The sequence below is a fragment of the Maylandia zebra genome, linkage group LG12 (genome assembly GCF_041146795.1).
Source record: "Maylandia zebra isolate NMK-2024a linkage group LG12, Mzebra_GT3a, whole genome shotgun sequence".
Taxonomy (NCBI): domain Eukaryota; kingdom Metazoa; phylum Chordata; class Actinopteri; order Cichliformes; family Cichlidae; genus Maylandia; species Maylandia zebra.
This window is the reverse complement of record NC_135178.1, coordinates 31,012,007-31,036,593: the sequence shown is the minus strand read 5'-3', so window position 1 is coordinate 31,036,593 and position 24,587 is coordinate 31,012,007. Positions and strand designations below refer to the sequence as shown.

The 24,587-nt window shown below is 42.7% G+C and overlaps 2 protein-coding genes across 4 annotated transcripts; one reads left to right on the top strand and one right to left on the bottom strand.

The window, feature by feature from the left end:
• The first annotated feature begins 5,353 nt into the window (after window positions 1-5,353).
• LOC101487476 (UDP-glucuronosyltransferase 2A2-like) lies at window positions 5,354-10,990 on the top strand. The gene is made up of 6 exons (XM_024804444.2): window positions 5,354-6,114; window positions 6,275-6,423; window positions 6,563-6,694; window positions 8,993-9,080; window positions 9,442-9,661; window positions 10,509-10,990. Exons 1-6 carry the CDS (start codon window positions 5,397-5,399, stop codon window positions 10,792-10,794), a joined length of 1,593 nt encoding a protein of 530 aa, XP_024660212.2. The 5' UTR covers window positions 5,354-5,396; the 3' UTR covers window positions 10,795-10,990.
• A 37-nt stretch (window positions 10,991-11,027) lies between these two features.
• Window positions 11,028-24,547, bottom strand: zgc:152968 (uncharacterized). Of its 3 annotated transcripts, none has more exons than XM_004575646.4 (16): window positions 24,259-24,547; window positions 22,509-23,905; window positions 22,325-22,420; window positions 21,676-21,928; window positions 20,866-21,221; window positions 20,634-20,777; window positions 20,421-20,535; window positions 19,722-19,793; window positions 19,497-19,637; window positions 19,255-19,368; window positions 18,906-18,979; window positions 18,712-18,816; window positions 18,365-18,480; window positions 17,973-18,111; window positions 11,587-11,707; window positions 11,028-11,389 (listed from the first exon to the last, which is right to left on the bottom strand). In XM_004575646.4, exons 1-16 carry the CDS (start codon window positions 24,410-24,412, stop codon window positions 11,301-11,303), a joined length of 3,486 nt encoding a protein of 1,161 aa, XP_004575703.2. In that variant the 5' UTR covers window positions 24,413-24,547; the 3' UTR covers window positions 11,028-11,300. The 3 variants fall into 3 exon arrangements, with proteins under 3 accessions (XP_004575703.2, XP_004575704.2, XP_023007901.2); XM_004575647.4 differs by having other exon boundaries at window positions 19,497-19,634; XM_023152133.3 differs by having other exon boundaries at window positions 21,676-21,925.
• Window positions 24,548-24,587: the final 40 nt, after the last annotated feature.

The window sequence follows — 24,587 nt, the reverse complement described above, 5'->3', positions numbered from 1 at the left end:
CCATGTTATTTCCACAATATTTATGTTCATTTTCCTAATACAGAGTGCGAAAAATCAGATCAACAGCTGATGATTTCCAATGACAGGTCAACCCTGATGCACCCGCCAGGGGGGAGAGCGGCGGGGTCGGGGGATGCGGGTCCCCCGCGGAGGGAGGGAGGGATGGAGGGAGGAGGTCGGGGTCGCGAGAGCCCCCCCGAGGGGATGGGACGGGATGGGAAGGGAGGGCGGGGCCAGGGGATGCGGGTCCCCCGCCGAGGGAGGGAGGGAGGGAGGGAGGAGGTCGGGGTCGTGAGATCCCCCGAGGGGATGGGACGGGATGGGAGAGAGAGAGAGAGAGAGAGAGAGAGAGAGAGACGTGAGTTTGACAGAGAGCACACGTGCAAGCGCGGACGATAAAGTCTTGTAAAAGGTGGCCGAGAAACACCCCAGCGAAAGCACAGCGCGTCGCGCAGCGAGATGGTAAGAGCGTGGATGGCGGGTACAAAGCGCGTCTGGGTTACAGGTTACAGAGGCGGTGTCCGGGCGCGTGCCGTACAACAACAACAACAACAACGACAACAACGGCGACAAGGTGCCAACGAGAAAGAAGAAGACGAAGAAGACAATGTCACGCACTAGACCGTGGGAGCCAAAGAGCACTAAGGTCGGTACAGGCGGATCGCAATCGCCGGCGGTGTCATCGTCGTCCTCCTCCTCCTCCTCCCGCTCACCATCACCATCGCCGTCGCAATCGCCATCGCCAGCGCGTTTGGCGTACGCGGCGTGGTCGGCTCCGGTGGCTCCGTTGTTGCGACCGGCCACGTTTCGCTATCGAGGGCTAGGGGTCGAGGATGACCAAGAGCAGCAGCGGCGGCGGCGGCAGCGGTGGTGGCGGCAGCAGCGGCGGCAGCAGCAGCAGCTACAGGAGAACTTGGAGGAGGACGAGAGCGAGGAAGAGGAGCAAGAGGCCGAGGGGGACGACAACGACGACCCGACGGCCCGAACGCTCGCAGACGAGGAGCGCCACTCGGAGGAGCAGGAGGACGAGAGCGAGGAAGAGGAGCAAGAGGCCGAGGGGGACGACGACGACGACCCGACGGCCCGAACGCTCGCAGACGAGGAGCGCCACTTGGAGGATCAGGAGGACGAGAGTGATGGGGTGGCGGACCATAGGTATTTCGCGGAAGAGGATCACGGTTACGAAATGGCGTCGCAACTCTGCCAGGACGGCGGCTTGCAAGGCGAGTCGAACCGCCGAGAGGGAGAGGAAGAAGCAGGCGCCGAACCGGGGCGTGGGACTCGGGAGGTTTGGCGAGAGGACGACACCGGCCATGCTGCAGTTGGCGTTCATGATCTTGGGTGCGATCGCGGCCGCGGCGCTGTCGGTGAAACTCGTGACGCAGATGTAGCTGACGATTATGACTACGACGATGACGAAGAAGACAAAGACTATGAAGAAGAAGAAGACGTCCTCGCCGATGATTATAACGATGACTATGAAGAAGAAGACAAAGACTATGAAGAAGAAGAAGAAGAAGAATAAGTAGAAGAAGAAGAAGAAGAATTAGAAGAAGAAGAAGACGACAACGACGACCTCGACCCGCCAGGACGAGGCCCCACCGAAGAGGCCATGGCGGCGGCGCGAGACGAGGCCTCCGCGTTCATGGCCTACTTCCCGCCGGATGTAGAGGACTTGGTGATCGCCATGACCAACCTGGAAGCGGACAGGCGCGGGCCCGCCATCGACGGATGGAAGCCCATGGGCCGCGTCGAGTTCGAGCCTACGTGGGGCTGCTCGTGCTCGCCGGCGTGTACAGGTCCCGGGGAAAGGCCTGCGAGAGCCTGTGGGACGCCGAGAGCGGCAGGTCCGTGTTCAGAGCCACGATGCCGCTCAAGACCTTTCGAGCCTACTCGAGCGCGCTGCGCTTCGACGACAGAGAGACCAGACAGGCCGGGCGAGGCGAGGGCAACGGCGTCGGCGATAGCTACGACAAACTGGCCCCCATCAGAGCCGTGTGGGACGAGTGGTGCGCGAGGTTGCCCGCCATGTACCGCCTGGGACCGGAGGTCACCGTCGACGAGAGACTGGTGCCGTTCAGAGGTACGTGGTGTGTGTGTGTGCGTGTGCGCGTGTGTGTGTGTGCGCGCATGCGTGTGTGTGTGCGCGCATGCGTGTGTGTGTGTGGCTGTGGCGTGCGGATGAGAGGAGGAAGAGGAGCGGGAACAACGACAACACTAGCTTTCTGCTGTCGTCGTCGGGTTCTGCGGCTGTGCTTTTACACGACTTTATCGTCCACCACGCTTGCATGTGTTTGTGTTCCGGCTGTGCTTTTACACGACTTTATCGTCCACCACGGATCAAGATACGGGTGGCGTGCGACGCGCGTTCCAGCTACACGTGGAAGATGCAAGTCTACACCGGCAAGCCCGACAAGCGCGGCCCTCCCGAAAAGCACCTGGCCACTCGAGTGGTCATGGACCTCACCGAGGGATTGACGTCACGTGCGACAACTTTTTCACCTCGCACGAGCTCGCCGACAGGCTCTATCGCGAGAGAGGCCACACCGTGCTGGGCACTCTGCGATCGAACAGACCCGAGATCCCCAGAGAGCTGCGCTGCGTCAAGGGCAGGGCCGTGGGCTCCGTCGAATCCGTAGTACTCGGCGGCTCCGCGGGACGAGGAGGAGGACGAGGGCCCGACACGATCATCCTCTCCTACGTGGCCAAGAAGAACAAGAACGTGCTGCTCCTCACCACCGCTCCTCGCTACCACCACCACCGCCGCCATCGCTCCGGCCCCGAGCCCCGGCCTAGCCGCCGCATCAGCGACAGCAACAGCATCGGCATCAGCAGCGGCAGCGGCAGCAACAGAAGCAGCGCAAAACCGCCCTTGGTGCTGCATTACAACCGCACCAAGGGAGGCGTCGACAACCTGGACAAGGTCGTGAGCACGTACAGCTGCAGGAGAAAGACCCGCAGGTGGCCCGTGGCCCTTTTCCACAACATGGTCGACGTCGCAGCCTACAACGCGTTCGTGCTGTGGAGGGAAATTCACCCCGACTGGATGCCGGGCAAGCTCAACAAACGACGGCTCTTCCTCGAGCGACTGGGCAAAGCGCTCGCGCGCCCCATGCTCGAAGCCAGGGCGTTAGCGCGAGGAGGAGGCAGAGGAGGAGGAGGAGGAGGCAGAGTTGCGGCCCGAGGCACTACCGCCGAGGCCGACGGTGCCGACGCCGACGAGCGCGATGCTCGTGCCGCCGCCGCCTCTGACGCTACGCCACGCGACTCCTCTCCGGTCAAGAGGCGAAGGTGCCGCGTGTGTCCCAGGAGCAAAGACGTCAAGACCAAGATCCTGTGCCGCGAGTGCCGAGTGCACGTGTGCACCAACTGCGCCGTCACGTACTGTCCCAACTGCGCCGCTTCTTCCCGCACCGCCGCTCCCCAGACGCCACCGACGCCGTAATAACACAAGCGGCCCCGCGCATATGTGTACACATATATACACATGTGCCCCGGGGGGGTCCTAGCGACCCCCACCCTAATCACCATAACACACATATGCCCCGTGGGGGTCCTAGCGACCCCAACCCTATCATCGTCATCATCATCATCATCATCACATATGCCCCGTGGGGGTCCTAGCGACCCCAACCCTATCATCATCATCATCATCATCATAACACATATATACCCCGGGGGGTCCTAGCGACCCCCACCCTAATCACCATAACACACATATGCCCCGAGGGGGTCGCTAGGACCCCCACCCTAATCATCATACAACACACATATGCCCCCCCCCCCAGGGGGGTTACCAAGACCCCCCATCACCACCACCACCCCCATCATCATCATCATCAATACCATCCTAATAACAACACACACGCCCCTCGGGGGGTCACCACGAGCCACGCCCCGAGAACAGGCGGGCGCACAAGGGTTAAGTCTAATATATACTCTGGTAAACTATAGTACTTTTTCTGTTCTGTTGAAGAAAGATGTTGAATCTATTTAATTATTGTAGAAAATAATTTTATTTTTTTACGCGTGCATTAAATTAAAGTTGATTAAACATCACGAGGCGGAGGGTAGTTCCCTATTTTTTTTGCTGGGAGTCGGCAACCCTATTAGTTAGGTTGTTTAATATTTCTGGTAAGTACTCTTTAAAATACAACAATAGGGAGGATGGAGTAGGTTTAAGTTTATTAGATTGATCAGTTTTGCTGAACTATGAAATGTTTTGGGTGCAGTGTATTTTTTGCATACAGGTATAACAGAATAGCTTTAGTGTTTTGTTATTTAAAACTTGAGTATGAACTTATACAAAATGCAGCGAGATATAAAAAAAAACAGTTTTATTGATTAAAAAATACACTATATCGGATTCATATCGTATCGGCAGATATCCAAATTTATGATATCGGTATCAGACATAAAAAAGTGGTATGTGCCATCTCTGGTATATAATGAGGTGAGCTGAAGTGCCATACAGCAGTGCTACACACAACAATCCTGTTGTGTTGTGGATGTTGTTAGATTTGTATTGTTTATTGTCATTTATGCTTAGAAATATCTACTCATATATGCTTAGAGTTGTATAATCAATGTCATGTTGGTAGAGGGTTGATCCTTAATAGTCTGCAAAGACTTTGTGTGCAATCCAGAGTGTTCTGGCATTCACACCTTCATCCTGGGAGCATGGGAGTGGCCGTACCTTGTTTTATTGTTTTATGGTAGGATAAACGTAGCTATGTCAGTTTTAGTCTAAGTGCGTTTTATTTAGACGAACTTCCAGACCAGCAGGTTTAGGGAAGTCATTTATGGGGTCACACACTGACCCCCCCCCCCCCCCCCCCCCCCCACACACACACACACACACACACTCACACACACACTTACACAACGCAAGGTACTCTTTGTGTGTATGTAGACGTCATATGTTAATGAACCTATGTGAGCTCAATAAAAGAACAATGTTATGGGGGAGCGGACGAGAGCGACTGGGGTCAAGCGAAGGAACGGCGCTTGTCGTGGTTCTCTCCCTCATGCATGAGTAACACGAAGAACTTTGCCTACTTGTGTCTTGCTTTTGCTGTGTAATTAAATTGTCTTGAACGTTCCAGTGAATAGGTTCAAACTACAAACCTATCAGATGTATCACAAAATATACTTAATTAATAATGCCCCCCTGGAACCTGAGGCAGACAGACAAATACCCAGAAGACCTGGGTCATCCACAGCCTCCCTAGGGTACTGGTACAGGTTAGAAATCAGTCTTGTTCCTTCAGCACAGTAAACTTTGCTATCACTACCTTTTAACCTATTGTGATAGCACAGTTAATAATTATCTTTCCTGATATACTTTCACCAAAGAATCAGACCATGGGTAGTTTTCCTGCTGACATTCAGACACCATGAATCTGCGTCTCTCTGCCTGCATCCTGCTGATACTTTGTGCGACATGGAGTGCAAATGGAGGAAATATTTTGGTGTGGTACACTGATGGTAGCCACTGGATAAACATGAAGCCTGTTCTGGAGACGCTGGTTGACAGGGGACACCAGGTAACTGTACTGGTCCCGAGCTCATCAATGTACATGAACACCAATGAACCTGCCCGCTTTCACTATGAGCCCTTCAATGCCTCTTTCTCATTGGAGACTATAGAAGATCTTTTGGAAGAGCTCCTCCAATTCGTATTATACGAGTTGGATTATATGAACTACTGGGAGATCTTCACCAGATCCGTTAAATATGTGAACACACACATTCAGATTTCTTTTCAGTATTTGGACGGTGTGGTGAAATCAGAAGTCATCATGAAGAAGTTGAAAGAGGGAAATTACGATCTTCTCTTGGCGGACCCCGTCAAAGCTGGCAGTGACTTAGTAGCAGATATTTTGGGGATCCCACTCGTCTTGTCCTTTCGCAGCTCCCCAGTTAATAACTGTGAGAGGCATTGTGGTCAGATGCCTGCTCCACCATCCTTTGTTCCCGGTGCTATGAGCAAACTCACAGATAAGATGGACTTCTCAGAGAGAGTGTGGAACTTTCTCTTCTACGCTCTCCACGACATTGTGATTAATCACACTTTTTGGAACGTATTAGACAGATATTACTCTGATGTCAAAGGTGAGCAAATAGGCGTGAAGCACTGACTTAAACTATTTGAAATCTGCTAATAATACAAGCACAGTTTTTTAATATCCCATCAGATCTAATTAAGAAAATATGATGCCTTGCATAAACTATTGGTGATACATTGATGTCCATTACTTATGCACTGCAACAGGAACTCCCACCAGTGCCTGTGAGTTGATGAGTAAAGCAGACATCTGGTTAATCCGAACCTACTGGGATTTTGAATTCCCTCGTCCTTTCCCCCCCAACTTCAAATATGTTGGTGGGATCCACTGCAGACCTGCTAAACCTTTACCAGAGGTAAGGACACTCAACTATTACCATCTGATTAATCATTACATCACAGAATATTCCTGCCAGGAGCAGTGAAGCCATCAAAATGTTGCAATGAGAAAACAGCTGGTTGGCTGGTGGTGGGATAATATTTGACTTGTTACAGGATCTGGAGGAATTTGTGCAGAGTTCTGGAGATGATGGCATTGTGATCTTCACTTTAGGATCCATGATCAACAACGTCACCAAGGAGAAGGCAAACATGATAGCTTCAGGCCTCGCTCAGATCCCACAAAAGGTCAGAGGATAATCTTTGTGCCAACTGTAATCAGTTTGTTCAAACCCTGAAAGCATGGAGTAGTTTTTCATGATTTAGATAACCAGTTTCAGAGTGCTCTACTTCTGAAAACCAGAACTACCAAAACTACAATTTTTTAATGACATTGCAGAGTGTGGACATTTGAACGTGCAAGTGCCCAGTTTCCATGTTATTTCCACAATATTTATGTTTGTTTTCCTAATACAGAGTGTGAAAAATCTGACTTTGTCAACAGCTGATGATTTCTAATGACAAGTTAACCTCACGCTTCAATATACAGTTAGGTCTATTAATATTTGGACAGAGACATCTTTTTTCTGATTTGGCTTTTATAATTTTAAATGATATAACTCGGATGCCATTGTAGTGCAGACTTTCAGCTTTAATGCAAATACCTTGCATGAAAATGTGAGGAACTAAAGCATTAAAAAAAAAGGAGAAAAAAAAAAGAAAACACACAATCCCTTCATTTCAGGGGCTCAAAAGTAATTGGACAAATTACATTGAATAAAAATGAAAATAAAATGTTCATTTCTAATACCTGTTTGAAAACCATTTGCTGGCAATCACAGCCTGAAGTCTTGAAGTCAAGAAAATCACAAGATAGTGGGTTACCTCCTTTTTAATAATGCTCTGTCAGGCCTTTACTGCAGCGACTTTCAGTTACTATTTGTGGGCTTTTCTGTCCAAAGTAAGAAATTAATCAGTCTGTCAGAAATTTGTATCAACAGCAGGAATGACCCCACTTTTTAAATTGCTCCTGTGAACCCATTTTTGACACCAGGAACATAAAAACACACTGTTGTGTAGACATGTCCTCACGGTTCAAAGGGTCTTTTTGATAGGAGTTACGGTTTTGGATTTAGAAGCAGTTTTTCAACAGGTGCGGTCAGGGAGATTTGACTTGGTTTTGCTATAGAGTAATAGTATTCCAGTAGTTAGTGCAGGCCAACTGGATAGAGCATTCTGATTGGCCTGTTAAATCCAAGCTTGTTGTTCATTGGAGGATTTCTTTACAGCAGACAGGTGGTTCAAATCTGGGCAGTTGGAGTCAGTTGATCGAGTTTAGAATCATCTCTTCTGACTGGATGATCAGACATGAAACTATTTACCTGTCTGTAGTGGATTCACCCACAATTAAACTCATCTAACCTAATTTAATATCTCTGTTATTACTTTGACACACGTGCACAAACGCACACAGACACACACGAACACAGAGACAGATATGTGCACAGATGCAGAAACATTTTTCCCCATTTGTGATTCTTGATTTTAGACATTTAAAATACATAATTCCACTCTTCTACTTTTTAAGGAATATAAGCTGTCAACACTCACCTAGATTTGTTCTGATTCAATTTTTTTTGACATTTCACGTATGTACTTCCAAGTCATTTAAAGAATATCAGATTTCAATATTCATTCAGATGTTTTCTGACTCTAAATTTTCTTTTGTCATTACTCAGCTTTTTCTAATGTGTATTTAAACATGTTGAGCTACCTTTCAATTTTGAAACTTCTTCTGTGTCAGCTTTCAACTGTTTAGCACTTTTATTTTCAGGTGAAAAATTCTCTTCTTCAGCTCATTCAGCATTTTTAACTTAACATTCAGGAATCATCACAATCCAGCTCAAAACATTCAACTATCAGCATTCACACTGCATTTTCTTCAGGAAATGCATTCTGTAGCGAACCCCCCTGAATGAAGGATGACACTTTACTGATGACGTTTTGAAGGTTTAATGGCAGTAAACCATCAATCTCACCGTAAGAGCTGGGGATGTATACATAGAAACAGCGTGTAAGCAAAAATAATCCACACTCTTACAATAGTAAACCTTATAACATGAAGTTCGTTTCAACGTAACATTTAACAAATGTAGCGACTGTCACAAAAACATCTAAACGTGTCCTTATTTATATCATAACCATACCTTGTGCCTCTATCAAGGGGGCTGCTAATGACAAAAGAAATCTCCATAGGCTCCGTTAAGCCATCACATTTCAAAACTCCCGCGACTACCGCTGAAAACTGCGCCAAAAACAGTTTTACAGGAAATTGTCCCATCAAAATAAAAGCTTCTACACCCGAACAGGAAGTTGGTAGTAGAAGACAGCAATGAGTGCCAAAATAAGTTGCAAGGAAAGGCATTCAGGGTTATTTACACATTCTCTAGTTTTTCTATAATACGTTGTGATATATTACTTAAATATACTGGGCTGTGAGTATACTACAAAAGAAAAAATGTAAAGTAAGAAATGTTACTTTTACAGGTGCTGTGGAGGTACAAAGGAGAAAAACCAGAAACCTTGAGTGCCAACACTAGAATATATGACTGGATCCCTCAGAATGACCTCCTAGGTACGCAAACGTGGTACCAAACACAGACTTTCTTAAATCTGCAATGACATAAATTAAACATGCATTCAACATTAAATGCAGGTTGTTAGCATTCTGTTTATTAACAAAAGGAAATTATATTATATTATATACTTTTCTAGCAGATGTGATCTTGATTACATATTGCACCCTGTGCAAATCTACCCTGGCTAATTCTTTTTCTCCAAGAGGTTGCACTAAAGATTAGTTGAATGCACAGAGGTATTAGAATGTGCAAATCAATCTTGGCTCAAAAAACTTGTTCCAGGTTCTTGAAATTCTCCTTTTTTTCACATGTGAACAACTAACTTTCAATGTCACATGGTTATTTGGCATGTGTTAGGTCACCCTAAAACTAGAGCTTTCATCACTCACGGAGGCACAAATGGGATTTACGAAGCCATCTACCACGGAGTTCCCATGGTGGGCATCCCAATGTTCGGTGACCAGCCAGACAACATGGTCCATATGAAGGAAAAAGGAACTGCAGTTATTCTCAATTTGAACTTCATGACAGCTGAGGACCTAAGAGATGCAGTCAACACCGTCATCGATGACAAATCGTGAGTTCTCTGAACTATCTGCACTTTAAATTAGGCACTGAAAACAGGCTTTAAAAGGAAAAAAATGGAGCAGGCTCAGAGTATGAAACGTGAAGAATCTACCTTAAACTATTTTTTCTTGAAGCCAGCTAACACAAAAAAGCCCTGCTGAGCTGAACTTTCAATTCAATTTTATTTATATAGCGCCAAGTCACAACAGCAGTCGCCTCAAGGCGCTTTATATTGTACAATAGATCGTACAATAATAGATACAGAGAAAAAAACAACAACAATCATATGACCCCCTATGAGCAAGCACTTTGGCGACAGTGGGAAGGAAAAACTCCCTTTTAACAGGAAGAAACCTTCGGCAGAACCAGGTCCAGGGAGGGGCGGAGCCATCTGCTGCGACCGGATGTGGCGAGAGAAGAACTTTAATGACCTCTGTATACAAATTTCTGGAGTTTTTATGGTCTGGAGTTTTATGGCTTTTTCATTAATGAAAAAGCAAAGAAATGGTAAATAGCCTGTATTTATATAGCGCTTTACTAGTCCCTAAGGACCCCAAAGCGCTTTACACATCCATTCATGCACCCATTCACACACTGGTGATGGCAAGCTACATTGTAGTCACAGCCACCCTGGGGCGCACTGACAGAGGCGAGGCTGCCGGGCCCTCTGACCACCACCAGTAGACAACGGGTGAAGTGTCTTGCCCAAGGACACAACGACCGAGAATGTCCGAGCCGGGGCTCGAACTGGCAACCTTCCGATTACTAGGCGAACGCCCAACTCTTGAGCCACGATCGCCCCATAATGAATGATATTCATTTTTACAATGTTTTTTCTAATTTATACACATTCACAGGTACAAAGAAAATGCTATGCGGTTGTCCAGCATCCACCACGACAGACCCATGAGTGCTCTGGAAGAGGCAGTATTCTGGATCGAGTTCACACTGAGAAACAAAGGGGCCAAGCACTTGAGGGTCCAGGCCCATGAGCTCACCTGGTACCAGTATCACAGCCTGGATGTCCTGGGCTTCTTCCTCGCTATAGTTTTACTCCTCATATTCATCTTCATCAAGACCTGCAGTTTCTGTCTGCACAAGTACTGTGTCAGGAGAGGAAAGACCAAAAGGAAGGCTGAATAACAACTGAAAAAGGTGCTGTGAGTGTTGTGCCGGGGCAATATTTGTTACCTACATGAGACTTTCTTTCATGTATGTTGAGTTTCCCACCATCTTATTCTTTATGCATCACCACTGATTATTTTAACTGAAGACAGGTGTAATGATTTGCAGAAGTGTACCTGAAGTTAATCTCACATTAAAAACAGAATGCTGATTGGCTGTTGAGTTTTGCTTTAAGAAAGGAAAACACAAAATTCATTCTATGCCTTTACTTGAGTACTGCTCATGAAAAGTCACCACTGTGGGTCCTCTTGGCACTACATGTGGTCAACATTTATACATATATGGAAGATGGGCTCCAAATTGAAATTTTACATACAGAACACATTAACATAAATCACACTAACAAAAAACTAACTGCCTTCCGTGTCCTGAACGAGGTTTACACAAAATAATACATTTGAATCACTGCTAGTATTTGTCCCCCCTCCCCCCACATGAAGTGTACAGGAATAATTTTATTTCCATCATTTTTTCAATTTTCCATCTTCTTTGACTTTCCACAGCATCAGCTCCATACAGGCAGTAGCATCTTCTGCAGTGTCATGGCCACAAACTAAGGGGGGAAAAAAAGAATCTTTTTAAAAAAAAAAAATCAATGCAACTGAAGTCAGTATCTTCAGAAATAAATCTGATATCTGCTGCATGAGTCTGTGGCATTTAATGTTATAATAAGTCATATTAATAAGTCATCTTTATTTGGAATGTAATGATATTATAGTGACAGAAACCATTTGCATAGTGGTAACCCACCACTCTCTTGAATGATCCTTCTGAGGTATTCAGCTGTGAGCTTGTTGAGGGTCAGTTTGTGAGGGGGGCCCAGGCGGTGGGGAAAGACTACCGATGTATCCACCACCATCCCGTGGAGCAGCTGCAGTAAACAGGAAGATATCTCAAGCTTTTCTTATAGGTTCAAACTTGATAAATTACTCTGTTTTACTTTCAACATGAACTATAGCTACAGAATATGAACAAAATCTGGAGAAGTAACCAGTGAATCTTACTGCCCAAAACACTTAAAGAGGATATATAAGCTGAAGCTGAAATGGGGCCCAGCAGTACTTTCATGTAATACCACTTTGTGCCATAAAATGGTGCAGTCACTCAATGTAGCATGCTCTCTGCCCTGAAAGGTGTAGGAAATATAATGGAGAGTCAGAGGAAGTACTGGCCTTCTAGTCAAAGGGACAGGTTGGTGGCCCCGTCATCACCACTAGATCCTCCCAGAACGACACCATGCTCCGTTCAGGAGAAAATAACTCTGGAGCAGCTTTCAGAGCAGCTTTACAGAGTTTGTCGTTTTTTGTTTTGTTTAGTTTTTTTTAATGAGACTACTTCCCGTTTCTACCAGTTCATATATGTTTGCTAAGGTAGCTTTTTGTGAGAAACTTTTCATACAAAAACAATTCCTTTATATGATTTGCTTAAGTCAGGGCAAATGGTGACTTTTTTTGTATGTAGCTCCCAACTTGAGAGGGGTTGGGAGCTACATTACATTAAGACTTTCCAGTAATGTGCTGCCACCTGCTGGTGAAAACTTTACCCAAACCAAATTTTTATCTAATTAGAAATACAGTGGTCCCTCGCTATAACACCTGTTTTGCGGATTTTTTTTGTGTGCAATTTTGCGGGCTTTTTTTATTTATTTATTTTTTTTATTACATTTAAACAGCACTTTGTGTTCCGCGTCCTGATTAGCTGTAGACCATTGTCAATCCCGTGCCGTGTCTGCTGTCCAGTAGAGAATGCGTTCAGCTTGTCAAATTTACATAAATCTTCAATTTCTACCAGTGTGACTAAAGTGCTGTACTTTGTTGTTTGCTGGGGAGAAAACTTACAAACATAATATCAATGAAATGTTTTGCACTGTCAAAGGCACCTGCAGGGGCCGTTGGTTTCATTCTATAATACTGGACTTATTTTTCTACAAAGGTTTTAAGTTTGAGAGTGTTTAAACAAGAGGAAAAAGTGAAAATGTTCATGCCTGTCTAAGAAAAGTGTATAAAGTGTGTAGTGAGGGGTTTTACAGCCTTAAAACATCTATAATAATTGTAAAAATTAAAGTTGGCTATGTCGCAGATTTCACCTATAATGTAACTGCCGCGATAAATGAGGGACCACTATAGTGCAATTAAGATGGTCAAAATAAAATACTTTTGGAGGACATCTGAGAGAAATGAAGTGAAATTACTGTATTATGACATTTGGACCCTTTTGTCCAAATGTCATACAAAAAATTAAATCTAGGGTATACAAGACAACCAGACCATGATGTAGTTTCAATATCGGTTGGTCTCTGTCAATTATGTGTTTGAAATACGTTGCCGGTCAAAAGTTTAGAACACCCAAATTTCTCTATTATTTACTGCAATTTATGTTGTTCAAGTCCAATGAACAGGTTGAAATGGTACAAAGGTAAGTGTTGAACTGCCAAAGGTTTTAAATAAAAAAAATAAATTAAAAAAAAAAAAAAAGGAAGAAAGGTTTCCCAAAACTGAAAAATAATGTCCATTTCAGAATTCTACAAAAAGTCACGAATGGCTCTCCTTCACCGGCGGGCCGGCTATCCGAGACCACAAAATGGGTTAATAATTTAAAGCTGTTCTACAGCAGTGGAGGTTGATCAGGCCTTGAAAGCTAGAGGTGTTCCAACTTTTCTGGATTAGTTACAACTATCCTGTCTGCATAAAAGCAGTGTTGGAACACACTGTGATACCATACCCTCGTGAGCATCAGCTGAACAGTTTTGTGCTGCAGAAAGTACTGTTTCTACAAAAATGGTGAGAAAAAGGCAATTAACAATGGAAGAGGGACAGACCATCATAACACTTAAAAATGTAGGTCTTTCCTACAGAGAAGTTGCAAGGAAAGTCAAAATGTCAGTGCGTACAGTTTCCTTTACCATCAAAAGGCACTCAGAAACTGGAGAAAACTGACAGAAAGAGGTCTAGCAGACCCAAAGTCCACAACTGAATCAGAGGACAAGTTTCTGAGTGTTAACAGCTGATAGGCTGCTCAAAGGACATCAGCTTCAAACACAGCTTAATAGTGGTCGTAGTATTTAAGTCTCAGTTGCAACTGTGAAGAGAAGACTTCAAGCTGCACGTTTGACAGGACCAATTGCAGCAAGAAAGCCATTGCTGAGATTTCAGAATAAGACAAAGAGGCTTGGCTGGACCATGAAACACTGCCATTGGACTACTGAAGACTGGAAGAAAGTATAATGGATTGATGAAAATGGATTTGAAATCTTGGCTTCATCACACAGGATCTTTGTACACCATTAAGTAGGTGCAAGGATCGTTCCACAGTGGTGGCATCAACTGTCAAACATGGAGGAAGTGTGAAGGTCTGGGACTTTTTGCACCCAGAACCAAAACAGCTACCACAGCGTTCTGCAGCACCATGCAGTACCCTCTGGTATGTGCCTAGTTGGTCAGGGGTTCATCCTACAGCAAGATAATGACCCAAAACATAGTTCCAAGCTACGCTAGAAGTACCTCAGGAGAACGAACAAGGTTGTAAGCTTGAAGACATGGAGTGGCCAGCACAGCCTCCAGACTTAAACCCCATCAAGCTGGTTTGGGATGAACTGGACAAAAGGGTGAAAGCAAAGCAACCTACAAGTGCCACACATTTATGGAACGATACCACTTTTTTTTTTTTTTTTTTAATGTCCGATACCGATATCATAAATTTGAATATCTGCCGATACCGATATGAATCCAATAGTGTATTTCTTAATCAATAAAACTATTTTTTTTTAATATCTTGCTGCATTTTGTATAAGTTCATACTCAAGTTTTAACTAAAGCTATTCTGTTAAACCTGTATGCAAAACATACACTGCACCCCAAATATTTCATAGTTCAGCAAAACTGATCAATCTAATACACTTAAACCTGCAACCACCTCCCTATTCTGGTATTTTAAAGAGTACTCAGAAATATTAAGCACCCTCCGTCTCGTGATGCTTAATCGACATAATCAACTTTAATTTAACTCACGCATAAAAAAATAAAAAGCTCAGAAATAGATTATTTTTCCACAATAATTAAATAGCTTCAACATCTTACTTCAACAGAATTGCAGACTGCACAGATGGTACATTTCTGAAGGAAAAAGTACTAGCTTACTAGGGTATATTAGACTTATTAGTTACTATATACAGTAATGGACTTCTATACATTTTACATCAGATTAAAACTTTGGTTGTAAGATTCAGATAATTATTTATTAAAGCGAGACATTTTAAATGAGAATAAGAAAGAAAAGTATTTCTTTGTGCCCTTTCCCTGTTAATGCCCTACCTGGCCCCCCCGGCTAAACTTTGCTAGACCCGCCCCTGCACAGTAGAAAAGGATCCTGGTGCTGGTTTCCTCTTTCTGGTACAAAGTGGGCGATAAACTTACAAGAGAGACGAACTCGCGACAGAAAAGCCGATCAGCTGATTATTGATCAGTTTCATGATTGAAGAGAGGCAGTCGCTCCATATTTCGGTTGTTAAGCTTAACGTGGGAATGCTTTACAAACATCCAGAGATGAACTTACACACTTGCTTTACTTCTCTCTGGGATAACTTTCTCGGAGATGAAATGCCGGTTTGGTAGCGAGGCTCCAAATGCTCAACCTGACCACAGACAGGTCTCACACGCCACAGCCGCTCTATCACATGACGCATACTGCTCCGACGAGTTACGCCATGTCGCAAGTTTTCTGAGGTGCTTTTGTGATATTTAATGGATCGGATTACATTTTTTATTTCTCTCCGATATCCGATCCAGTAATTTAGGTACCGATACGCAATATCGGATCGGTCCATCTCTAGAAAGAACGCAATGGGTGTGTTCAGCTGTTATATCTCCCAAAAGTGGCTACTTTGATGAGTCAAAAATTTAGAATACATTTGGGTCTAATAATTTATTCCTTGATTTCTTTTTTGACTCCAATTGTTTGTTTCTACTATGCTTTCATTTCAGATGGCAATGAGACATTAAACTGCATAATTGTCAATAAAATTTAAAAAAAACAAAAAAAACCCTGAAATTAGTATTGTAAAACCAATAGGTTTGTTTTTTTTGTTTTTTTAAGAACACCCAGTAGTGTATAGCATCTTATCCAATCGAATAGCTCGGAAGGTTGTAAAGGTAACATTTTTCTAAAAACTTGAAAATCCTAGGTCTTTTCATAATAGCTGACCTCTGACCTTAATGTTGAGGCCACGGGGTTTCAAAGTCTTAAAATATTATTAACAAATTCACCTATGCATGTATTTGAAAACCCCAGGTGACTTCTTTCTTGATTTATAACATTTACAAGATTTTCAGAAAATCTGATGTTAAGGTCACTGGGATTCAAACATTCAGATTTTTAAATAGCTACACCTACACAGCAAAATCTCCAGTGTTAAATTAACACTGGAGAGTGTCTATATGGGTCCACACCTCTGAGTGTTAAATACAACACTGTTGAGTGTTAAATTAACACTTTTGACAGTGTTATATGTTTAAAAGTAACCTAGTCAGTTTTGAAGATTAACAATGGCTAACACTGAGCAGTGCTGATTTTCTAACACTGGAATATTTCTAACATTTTGAGTTATTTTCCAGTGTTAGAAAATCAGCACTGCTCAGTGTTAGCCATTGTTAATCTTCAAAACTGACTAGGTTACTTTTAAACATATAACACTGTCAAAAGTGTTAATTTAACACTCAACAGTGTTGTATTTAACACTCAGAGGTGTGGACCCATATAGACACTCTCCAGTGTTAATTTAACACTGGAGATTTTGCTGTGTAGGGTATCAATTTCAAACTCCTACGTTGCCTCAATCTTGAATTACTCAATTCACAAACTGTGTCCACGCTGCCTGTCCAGCAGGGTGTTGAAAATACCCCATCACTTTTTTTATTTTTATAAAACCGCCTGGGTGGTAAGAAATGCCTTATGTAGTTACAGAGTTGTTCATTCAATAAGTGTTCTAAAAATCTTTCATTGATTAATCTAAAGAGACAAAGGGAGTCCTTGCAGTCCCCATGTGCTGCACAAAGGGGAGTCTAATTGAGATTCTCTCAATAACAGTTGCTACAAACTTCTTCCATGGTTCTGGTTTAAAACAAAAAGCTATCCAGATGAACCCTCAATGAACTCACTAGAACCATTACATCAGTGTCTCGGTGAAGTTAAATCCTGGATGGCCTCTAACTTTCTTAACTTCAATGAGAACAAAACCGAAGTGATAATTTTTGGACCAAGTGGCAACCCCTTTTATCAAATCGCATGCCAAAAATTTGGTCTTATATTTGACAGCAATTTCACCTTTGAAAAACAGATAAGCTCAGTTGTACAGCAGTCTTTCTTCAAACTGAGGCTTTTATCTAAGGTGAGATCACTTTTATGTTTTAAAAGCTTTGAACTGGAGATTCATGCTTTTATTACATCCCAGCTGGACTATTGTAACTCCTTATAAGCTGGAGTTAGCCAGACCTGCCTGGCAAGACTGCAGTTGGTCCAGAATGCTGCAGCTCGTCTTCTGACACGCACTAAAAGACGTGAACATATTTCCCCGGTACTTGCCTCTCTTCATTGGCTCCCTGTCCACTTCAGAATTGATTTTAAAATTTTATTGTTGACTTACAAAGCCCTGAATGGACAGGCTCCCGGGTATTTGTCTGACCTCTTGCAGCCTTATGCGCCCTTTAGATCTCTTAGGATCAAGTGATCTTTTGTTTTAGCCATACCAAGGTCGAGGCTGGTTCATAGAGGCGATTGAGCATTTGCAGTCGTAGCGCCTAAGCTGTGGAATAATTTACCCCTACACATCAGACAGGCTCCTACTGTCAATCTTTTTAAATCTTATCTTAAAACTCATGCTGTATTAAAAGCCAGTAAATACAAATGTGAGTTATTTGTTCATTTATATTTGATGTTTGGTATCAATATTATCAGGTATTTTACTAGGTATTTTGTATTGTTGTACAGGACTTTAGTCAACATTCTTGTTGTAATTAAATGTGCTATATAAATAAATAAACTATAACTATAAGGACTGCAGCTGTAAAATGTGGAATACGCTGTGCACTTAAAAAAATAAAAATAAACAAGAATATGTGTGAAAAGGGAAGTCAAGAAGTCACCTTGAGTAAACAGAGGTCTGTTTCCAGGCAGTGTCCAACCAGAACGGTGTCAGCATTTATGAAGCTCAACAAGGTCTCCTGGACATCTCTTAGAGAAGCATGGTGACCCTTCACATCTTCCTCACTAACACCTGAAAATCTGGACAAGTAAGGTGTCACATGGGCTCTAAGCACAGCTGCACTGGTCTTGTTAGCTTCATTCCATCATCCTCATCATGTGTGTCATAAAGCAAAACATCTTCCCCATCTTTGAAATAATGGCTAAACCTTGAACTTAGCATTGACTAAATTTCCATTATACAGAACAATTTTCAGACTGCTGCCACACTTCTGTAATAACAGAGCGAGTTCGTATAGTTTATGTAGTGCACAGAGATATATTATCACATTACCTGGTGTTATAGTCAATGACCTCATTTTCAGGTTTAACAAAGGTGTCGTATACAACTTCCAGACTCGAGTTGACCACTGTCACTCTGGATAACTCCAAACCATGAACGGTGTAGCACTACAAAAGCAAACACATGTTTTCATTGCAAACTGATTAAAAACAAAAATCAAACTTCAGAAATCTTTTTCCACACCAACAAATTCTGACATAAAGCCCATGGGCACAAGAGTTAAAGGTAGAGTATATAGTGAGGTGAGGCTGTTTATTCTGTTAGTGTAGCTTATAAAACTATCTATTTAACTGCACATTTTAATAAAGCCACATGTAAATCCCCAAATCCAACATCACCATTTCACAATCCAAGGAATAGACACCAGGACAGCTCCTGTCTGAGGGACCCCGGGAGATGGTAGACACAAACCCATCCAGGCTGAGGGCATCATGGACATGTAACTGGTTGACAAAACAAAGTGGTCCTGGTACATATGAAATATTTGACAAGAATTCCTTTAACTCAGAGGACTTTTCCTTCCCCTTTTTACCTTAAACACTTGACATCCAGGGGCTCCCATGACTCCCTGACAGCAGCTGTAGCGAGTTTCCACTCCACCGGGCACTGGAAAATTTTATTAAAGTTTTAAAAATGTACCAATGCTTAAAAACTGTTACTGCACAGCCCTCAAGTCTTCAGGTTGCTTTGAGGCTGCTGCTTACAAAAGGAGAGCTTTGAACTAGTATCAGTATGGTGCTCCTAAAAAGATGGTCTACTAGGACGGTGCGCACCTTCAAGCATGTTTATATAGCACATAGATTTAACATTTAGATGGTGAAAAAACACCAGTCAAAATATTTTATAAAATAGTCAAGAATAACCTGGTAATGGTTTCTAACCTCTATTCTCAACTCCTTTCCCATAATGGTAGTTGCATTCCTCCTTGCGAATGTGTTTGCCACTTTGGCTCACAGAGTATGTAGCACCACAGCGACAACAGATCCTCTTCAGTGCTTTTAACAAATAAAATACAACACTTAACAGAGAGAACCAACCCAGAGTCCAAATACTTTAGTCAAGCACGCCCTCTAGTGAAATAATATAGGAATACCAGGGAGCATGGTTGGATATTTCCACTTACCATCTGGACTAACTTTCTTTTCAGCAAAAAGAACTGCAGAACCACATTTCTCTGGGTGTTGAACAGGATAGTTACTCTCAATTAGCTTTTCATCAGTCAAAATATAATCCTTCAGACTCTCACACAATGCCATGTCATCTGCTGGAATAATAAAAACACTCATAAACTGTCAAAATATTTAATAATTATAAAGTCTACATTTGTACAAAGGAAACTAATGCTCACAATTTCCTTTAAACTTTGTTGGGTTAAGAGGCATGTTCCCTTTCCGTTTTTGACTGTAGACTTTGTTTTCATCTGCAAAACAAATATTTAAATGTCCGTTATATACCAGATCAAAACATCTGTTTATTATTATCTTTTTTTAAGTCAAAAAAACTCAAGATATATCAAAAACAATAAGCACAAAATTACAATTACGAGATATTCATACCAATTATAATGTGGTTTATCTAGTAGCCCATTCATCCCTTTTAACACTCTAATCAGACAGGTAATTGATTTCTGAAAGACCCTACTTGAGGAACTGTATCCAGTCCCCCCCGTAGTACATGTCCTTATTCCGAGGCCACCTATCAAATGTTTCAAGTATTTTTAGATTTCAGGAGTGTAGTATAATTTTCTTGCTAGTACTGTGAATGGGGAGATGTCGGTCCATCTGCTCTAAACAAGTACAGTTAGAAAGCAACAGGGAATTTCCTTATTTAAAGCCCTGGATAAGAATTTAAAATAAATTATCCCAAAAAGTCTGTAACACTGAATGAATTATCAATGAGTTGAACATTTTGACTATTTTATGTAATTCGGTGAACAAAAAGTACAATAATTGTACAGTGAATGAATTGTATGCCCAACATCTACAGAGATTCTGGAGATATTTTACAAACAGGTAATTTCCTACAGCTTTTTCCATGAAGTGCTCACCTTTAGCAGCAACAGTGCTTTGACTCTTCAGCCTCTTGAGTGCATTCACTGCAACACTCATATACTTGAGCTTGTTCACACTCCGATTGTACACGGTCTTCTCTTCAGCAAGAGCCTATCAACAGAAAGATCAGAGAGAAAAAAATACATACATATGTCTCTCTCTTTCCACACTAGAGTTTGTTACTGAGGAGGATTGTGACATATGCTCACCTTTTCAAAGGCATCATTAACATTGGGTGTCGTTTTGAGGAACTCCTCCGTAAACATGTTGACATACCGCTGTCTGACATCATGGGGCACTTTGTCTTTGGCAGCCTCACACTGCTGCTTCAGTTTTCGTTTAGCAGGCAACGGCTGTGGGGACAGAACCACATAATATTTATTAAGTGGGTTAAGCATTTCTAACTTGTACTGACGATCCAGGTTTAGTTGAAGTTCTTACCTTTGCAGAAGCTTGACCAGAATTTTGAGGAACAGTAGAAATAGTTGAACTTGAACGTAAAGATGCAGATGTAAAAGTAGAGTTTAGTAAAGGTTTGCGTGCAACAGCAGGAATGAGCACTGGTGCTGCCAGGCGGCATCGCTGCATAGGATGCATAGGAGTAACTGCATGTGGATGGTATGTTTGTTTTATAGCAAGGGCCCTTGTGTGAACCTGATTTATTGGAGTTAAAACTGGAGTAACTGGATTGGAATTGGAAGAAATCGGCACAGGGAAGGCACCGTCTGGAAGGATCAAATGCAAGTTGTTGCCCACTTCAATAACAGCTGGTCCCAAAGGTATATAGTTCACAAAAGCTATGGAACAGAAAAAATGTGTACTGAGGAAAAGCTAGTAAGAGCATACTCATACTAGACATGGTTTACTTGTACTGTGCCAATAATTTTAAAAAAAAAAAAATACACAACTTGCACAGAAGTTTGAGAAAGGATGATAGAGCTACACAGAGCAATACAAGTATGCTTTAGTGATAAAACTTTCTATATCAAACACAAAAATACAATTTCAATGAAGTGCTTTCATTTGTTTATTGGAATGGTTTTTGTATACATTATTGTATATACATATGTACCTACATTGTTTGCACTTCAGATTAGATGCCAAACTGCATTTCATCTTTTGAGTTATACTATCTCAATGACAGTAATCTGGATCTAACCTAATTTACACGTTATCATGCTCTTGCATTTTTTATTCTTAATGTGTCTAAGAACTAAACAATCATCACTACTACTGCCAACAGATACTTACCATTGCGCACAGGCTGGAGGGTTGCAGGGTTTTGAGTTAAAACAGAAGGTGTAAACTGGGTCTCTGGTTTCTTCTGAGAGGTGGAGGAAACAAAAGCCTGCCCACCTTTAACTGAAGCAGTCGGAGTGGAGGCTCTCTGCTGAACCTGCTGGGTTTTGGAACTGACAGAGGGTCTAGAGCCATATCCTGAAGTTACTGGCTCACAGAGTGGAACCAAAACCTGCGGCTGAGGCCTGCTCTTAGCTACTGGCTGCTGCACAGAGGAGGTCATTCAAAACACATGCTTAACTTTGATTATGCAATCCTTGGTAAAGATTAGTCAACTTACATCATGTCACAACAGATCTTAAGAAAAAGGCCACGACTTCTAGTGAGTCATTATGGACATAAATGGCCAACCCTACTTTTTAATGTTCCTGAGTGTGACCTTTCATCTGCCAAGCATGGTGATTTTTTTTCCCCCACATTTCTGTCATATTATTTTTAATACGTTATTCAATTAAAATTTGTTATCATTATTAAAAACTACTAGGTTAGGCTTGGGTATTAAAATACTGTTTAGGCAATAAAAACAGTGTTTTGGATTTTAAAAAAAGACATCTCCTGTCTTTAAAAAACACATTTTGCTATGAGACTGGACTGTACCTACCTCTGTTTGTTTGGCTTCATGAGCCACTCTTTTCCTTCCTGGTAATCCCTTGGGTGTGACATTTACCTCCATCTTCTCTGCATCCACAGCCCCTAACTAAGAAATACAAGGGGAGAGAAAAAAATCTTTATATTCTCAAAAGAATTTCTTCATAATGAATTTGCAGTCTCTACAGGCTACTTACATGTGCACCAGGAGTCTCTTCAGTTCCTTTTTCCTCATTGTTTGCCTCCATGAAGATCCTGTAGCATTCCTCCATTGGGTCGCTGTCTGAGAGCTCCATTCCTGAATGGTTGAGCCCTTCCTCCTCCTCTTCATCAGAGCTGGAGTTGATTAATATGATCTCTTCAGTATTTACCGTCACCAAATTCTGCTCAGAACACGGTTCGGCTCCGAGTTGTGAGCTGACAGAAGTTGACAAAACATGCCGACCCTCAAACTCGCTGTTCTCTGACCCTTGTTCTGCTTGCTCTAGAGGCAGGTTAGGACCGTCAGCAGCTATTCCCTGTGTCTGTCCTGACATTTTGCTTGACTTTTTCTGGTTTCCTATCACTGCTGAGGGTAAACTTTTTTCAGAACAGCTGTGACTTTGAACTCTGTCCTGAGGCACTTGCCTGCGTGATGAGTTAGAGGCTGGAGATTTACAAAAAAGTAAATTCCTGGGTGTCTCCTGCTGATTAATTTTCTCAAAGATACTGAGCAGGTCACACTGAGGATTGTTCAGGTTGTGATCTTGTTGTTCGGGGATCTTCTCCAATACAGATTTGGTAATTTTTTGACATTCATTTACAAGGTCTTCTGGACTTTCTGTTAAGTCCACTACATTGCCACCATTTTTTAGATCTTCAGACTCTTTGTCAGCAAGTATAGTTAGTAAATCTTGACTGTTTTCAACATAATGATGAGTTTTATTTGAATCTGATGAAGACAGAGGTATTTTATAGTGTCGTGATGGAGAATCAGGTAAGTTAGGCTCTTTTTTTTCCTCCGTTACCTCCACTGCTGTCACCTGAGAGGATTTACCTGCTACAGACTTAGCAGTTCTCTGACCAGTTTTGTCAGGAGAAGGAGGAACATCAATAATTAGGTCTTCACCTTCAGAAGAAACATCAAGTGCCTCCGGAGATGGTGATCGGGAAATCGGAGCCTGATACGCAAATGGTTCTTTATCAATACATGGGGCAGTGTTTTTTGGACTTTTGTCTTTTACTTGTCTACTTTTCAACTTCTGGTCCTTTGTCAATGAGCTGAAAGAGAGCAAGTCTGCAGAAAAGTTAGACAGTGGGTCATACTCCAAATCAGTCCTCGGTTTTGAGTTGTCAACCACATACTTCTTTCCTCGCTGGTGTGCTTTAGTAAAATCTGTGCGAGACGATGGCCCATAAGCTTTTCTGTCTACAGTTTTACTCTCACGCTTGGAAGCAGGCCTGTTGTTTATGCGGTCTGCTTGTACAGTCTGGTAACGTGACAGTCGCATCCGCTCTTGCTCCACCTCATGCCTTACAGATTCAATCTCCTTGTTGATCCGCTCCAGCTCATGAAGGCAGTCATCTCCACAGCCCGTATAAGGCCTCTGTTCTTCTGTTCAACGTGAATATGAAACAGGATAAGTATTTACTTAAATGTAAGTGACAGCTTGATAATTTGCCATTTAGTTTTTGTGCTATTTGATGTGTGAAGATCCTATCGTGCCCCTTTAGTGACAAAATAGAACTTTTAAAGAACACAAGGTAGATGGTAGAAGTTTTTTTTTTTTTAAGAAAACACTTGTCCTTACACCTGTAACGTTAAAACCCTTTTAATCGATTTAAAAGCTTCTTATAATTCCCAGGGTTTATGGGGTTTTTCTTAAACAATTAAACCTTTTTAACAGGTAAAACGGCAAGCTAATGCACAAGCTGTTCGAAGTCAGTTGGCATAGTTGAAGCACTGACCTGTGAAGTCCACTTTGGATGATTCAAATGAGACAGCAAACCAGTCCCGCGCCTGCTTTGTAGGATGTTTGTATAAACAGTGAGGCCGCTCACAACGCCCATGTTGTGAGAAGGGACAGTTTATATCAGCAAAAAAGCCCGAAGAAGGAAACATTAGCTACTTTCCGCGCTTTTTTTCCTCAGATTTTTTTATAATTAACAAACGGACGTTAGCAGTTGAAGCCTCCGACATCAGGTGACGTCAGCCTTGTTTATATACGTTGTGGTCAGGTCGCGTGACGACTGTCGAAAAACCAATTTTAATACCTTCAAATAACACAGTATTCCGT

Excerpts from the sequence above, each read along its gene's own strand:
- LOC101487476 (XM_024804444.2), top strand. The coding sequence starts at position 5,397 with ATGAATCTGCGTCTCTCTGCCTGCATCCTGCTGATACTTTGTGCGACA. Across the intron at positions 6,424-6,562 it reads CTGCTAAACCTTTACCAGAG|GATCTGGAGGAATTTGTGCA; the intron begins GTAAGGACACTC and ends GACTTGTTACAG. Across the intron at positions 9,662-10,508 it reads ACCGTCATCGATGACAAATC|GTACAAAGAAAATGCTATGC; the intron begins GTGAGTTCTCTG and ends ACACATTCACAG.
- zgc:152968 (XM_004575646.4), bottom strand. The coding sequence starts at position 24,412 with ATGTTTCCTTCTTCGGGCTTTTTTGCTGATATAAACTGTCCCTTCTCA. Across the intron at positions 23,906-24,258 it reads ATCCAAAGTGGACTTCACAG|AAGAACAGAGGCCTTATACG; the intron begins GTCAGTGCTTCA and ends CACGTTGAACAG. Across the intron at positions 18,980-19,254 it reads GAAAGGAGTTGAGAATAGAG|TGCCCGGTGGAGTGGAAACT; the intron begins GTTAGAAACCAT and ends AAAATTTTCCAG.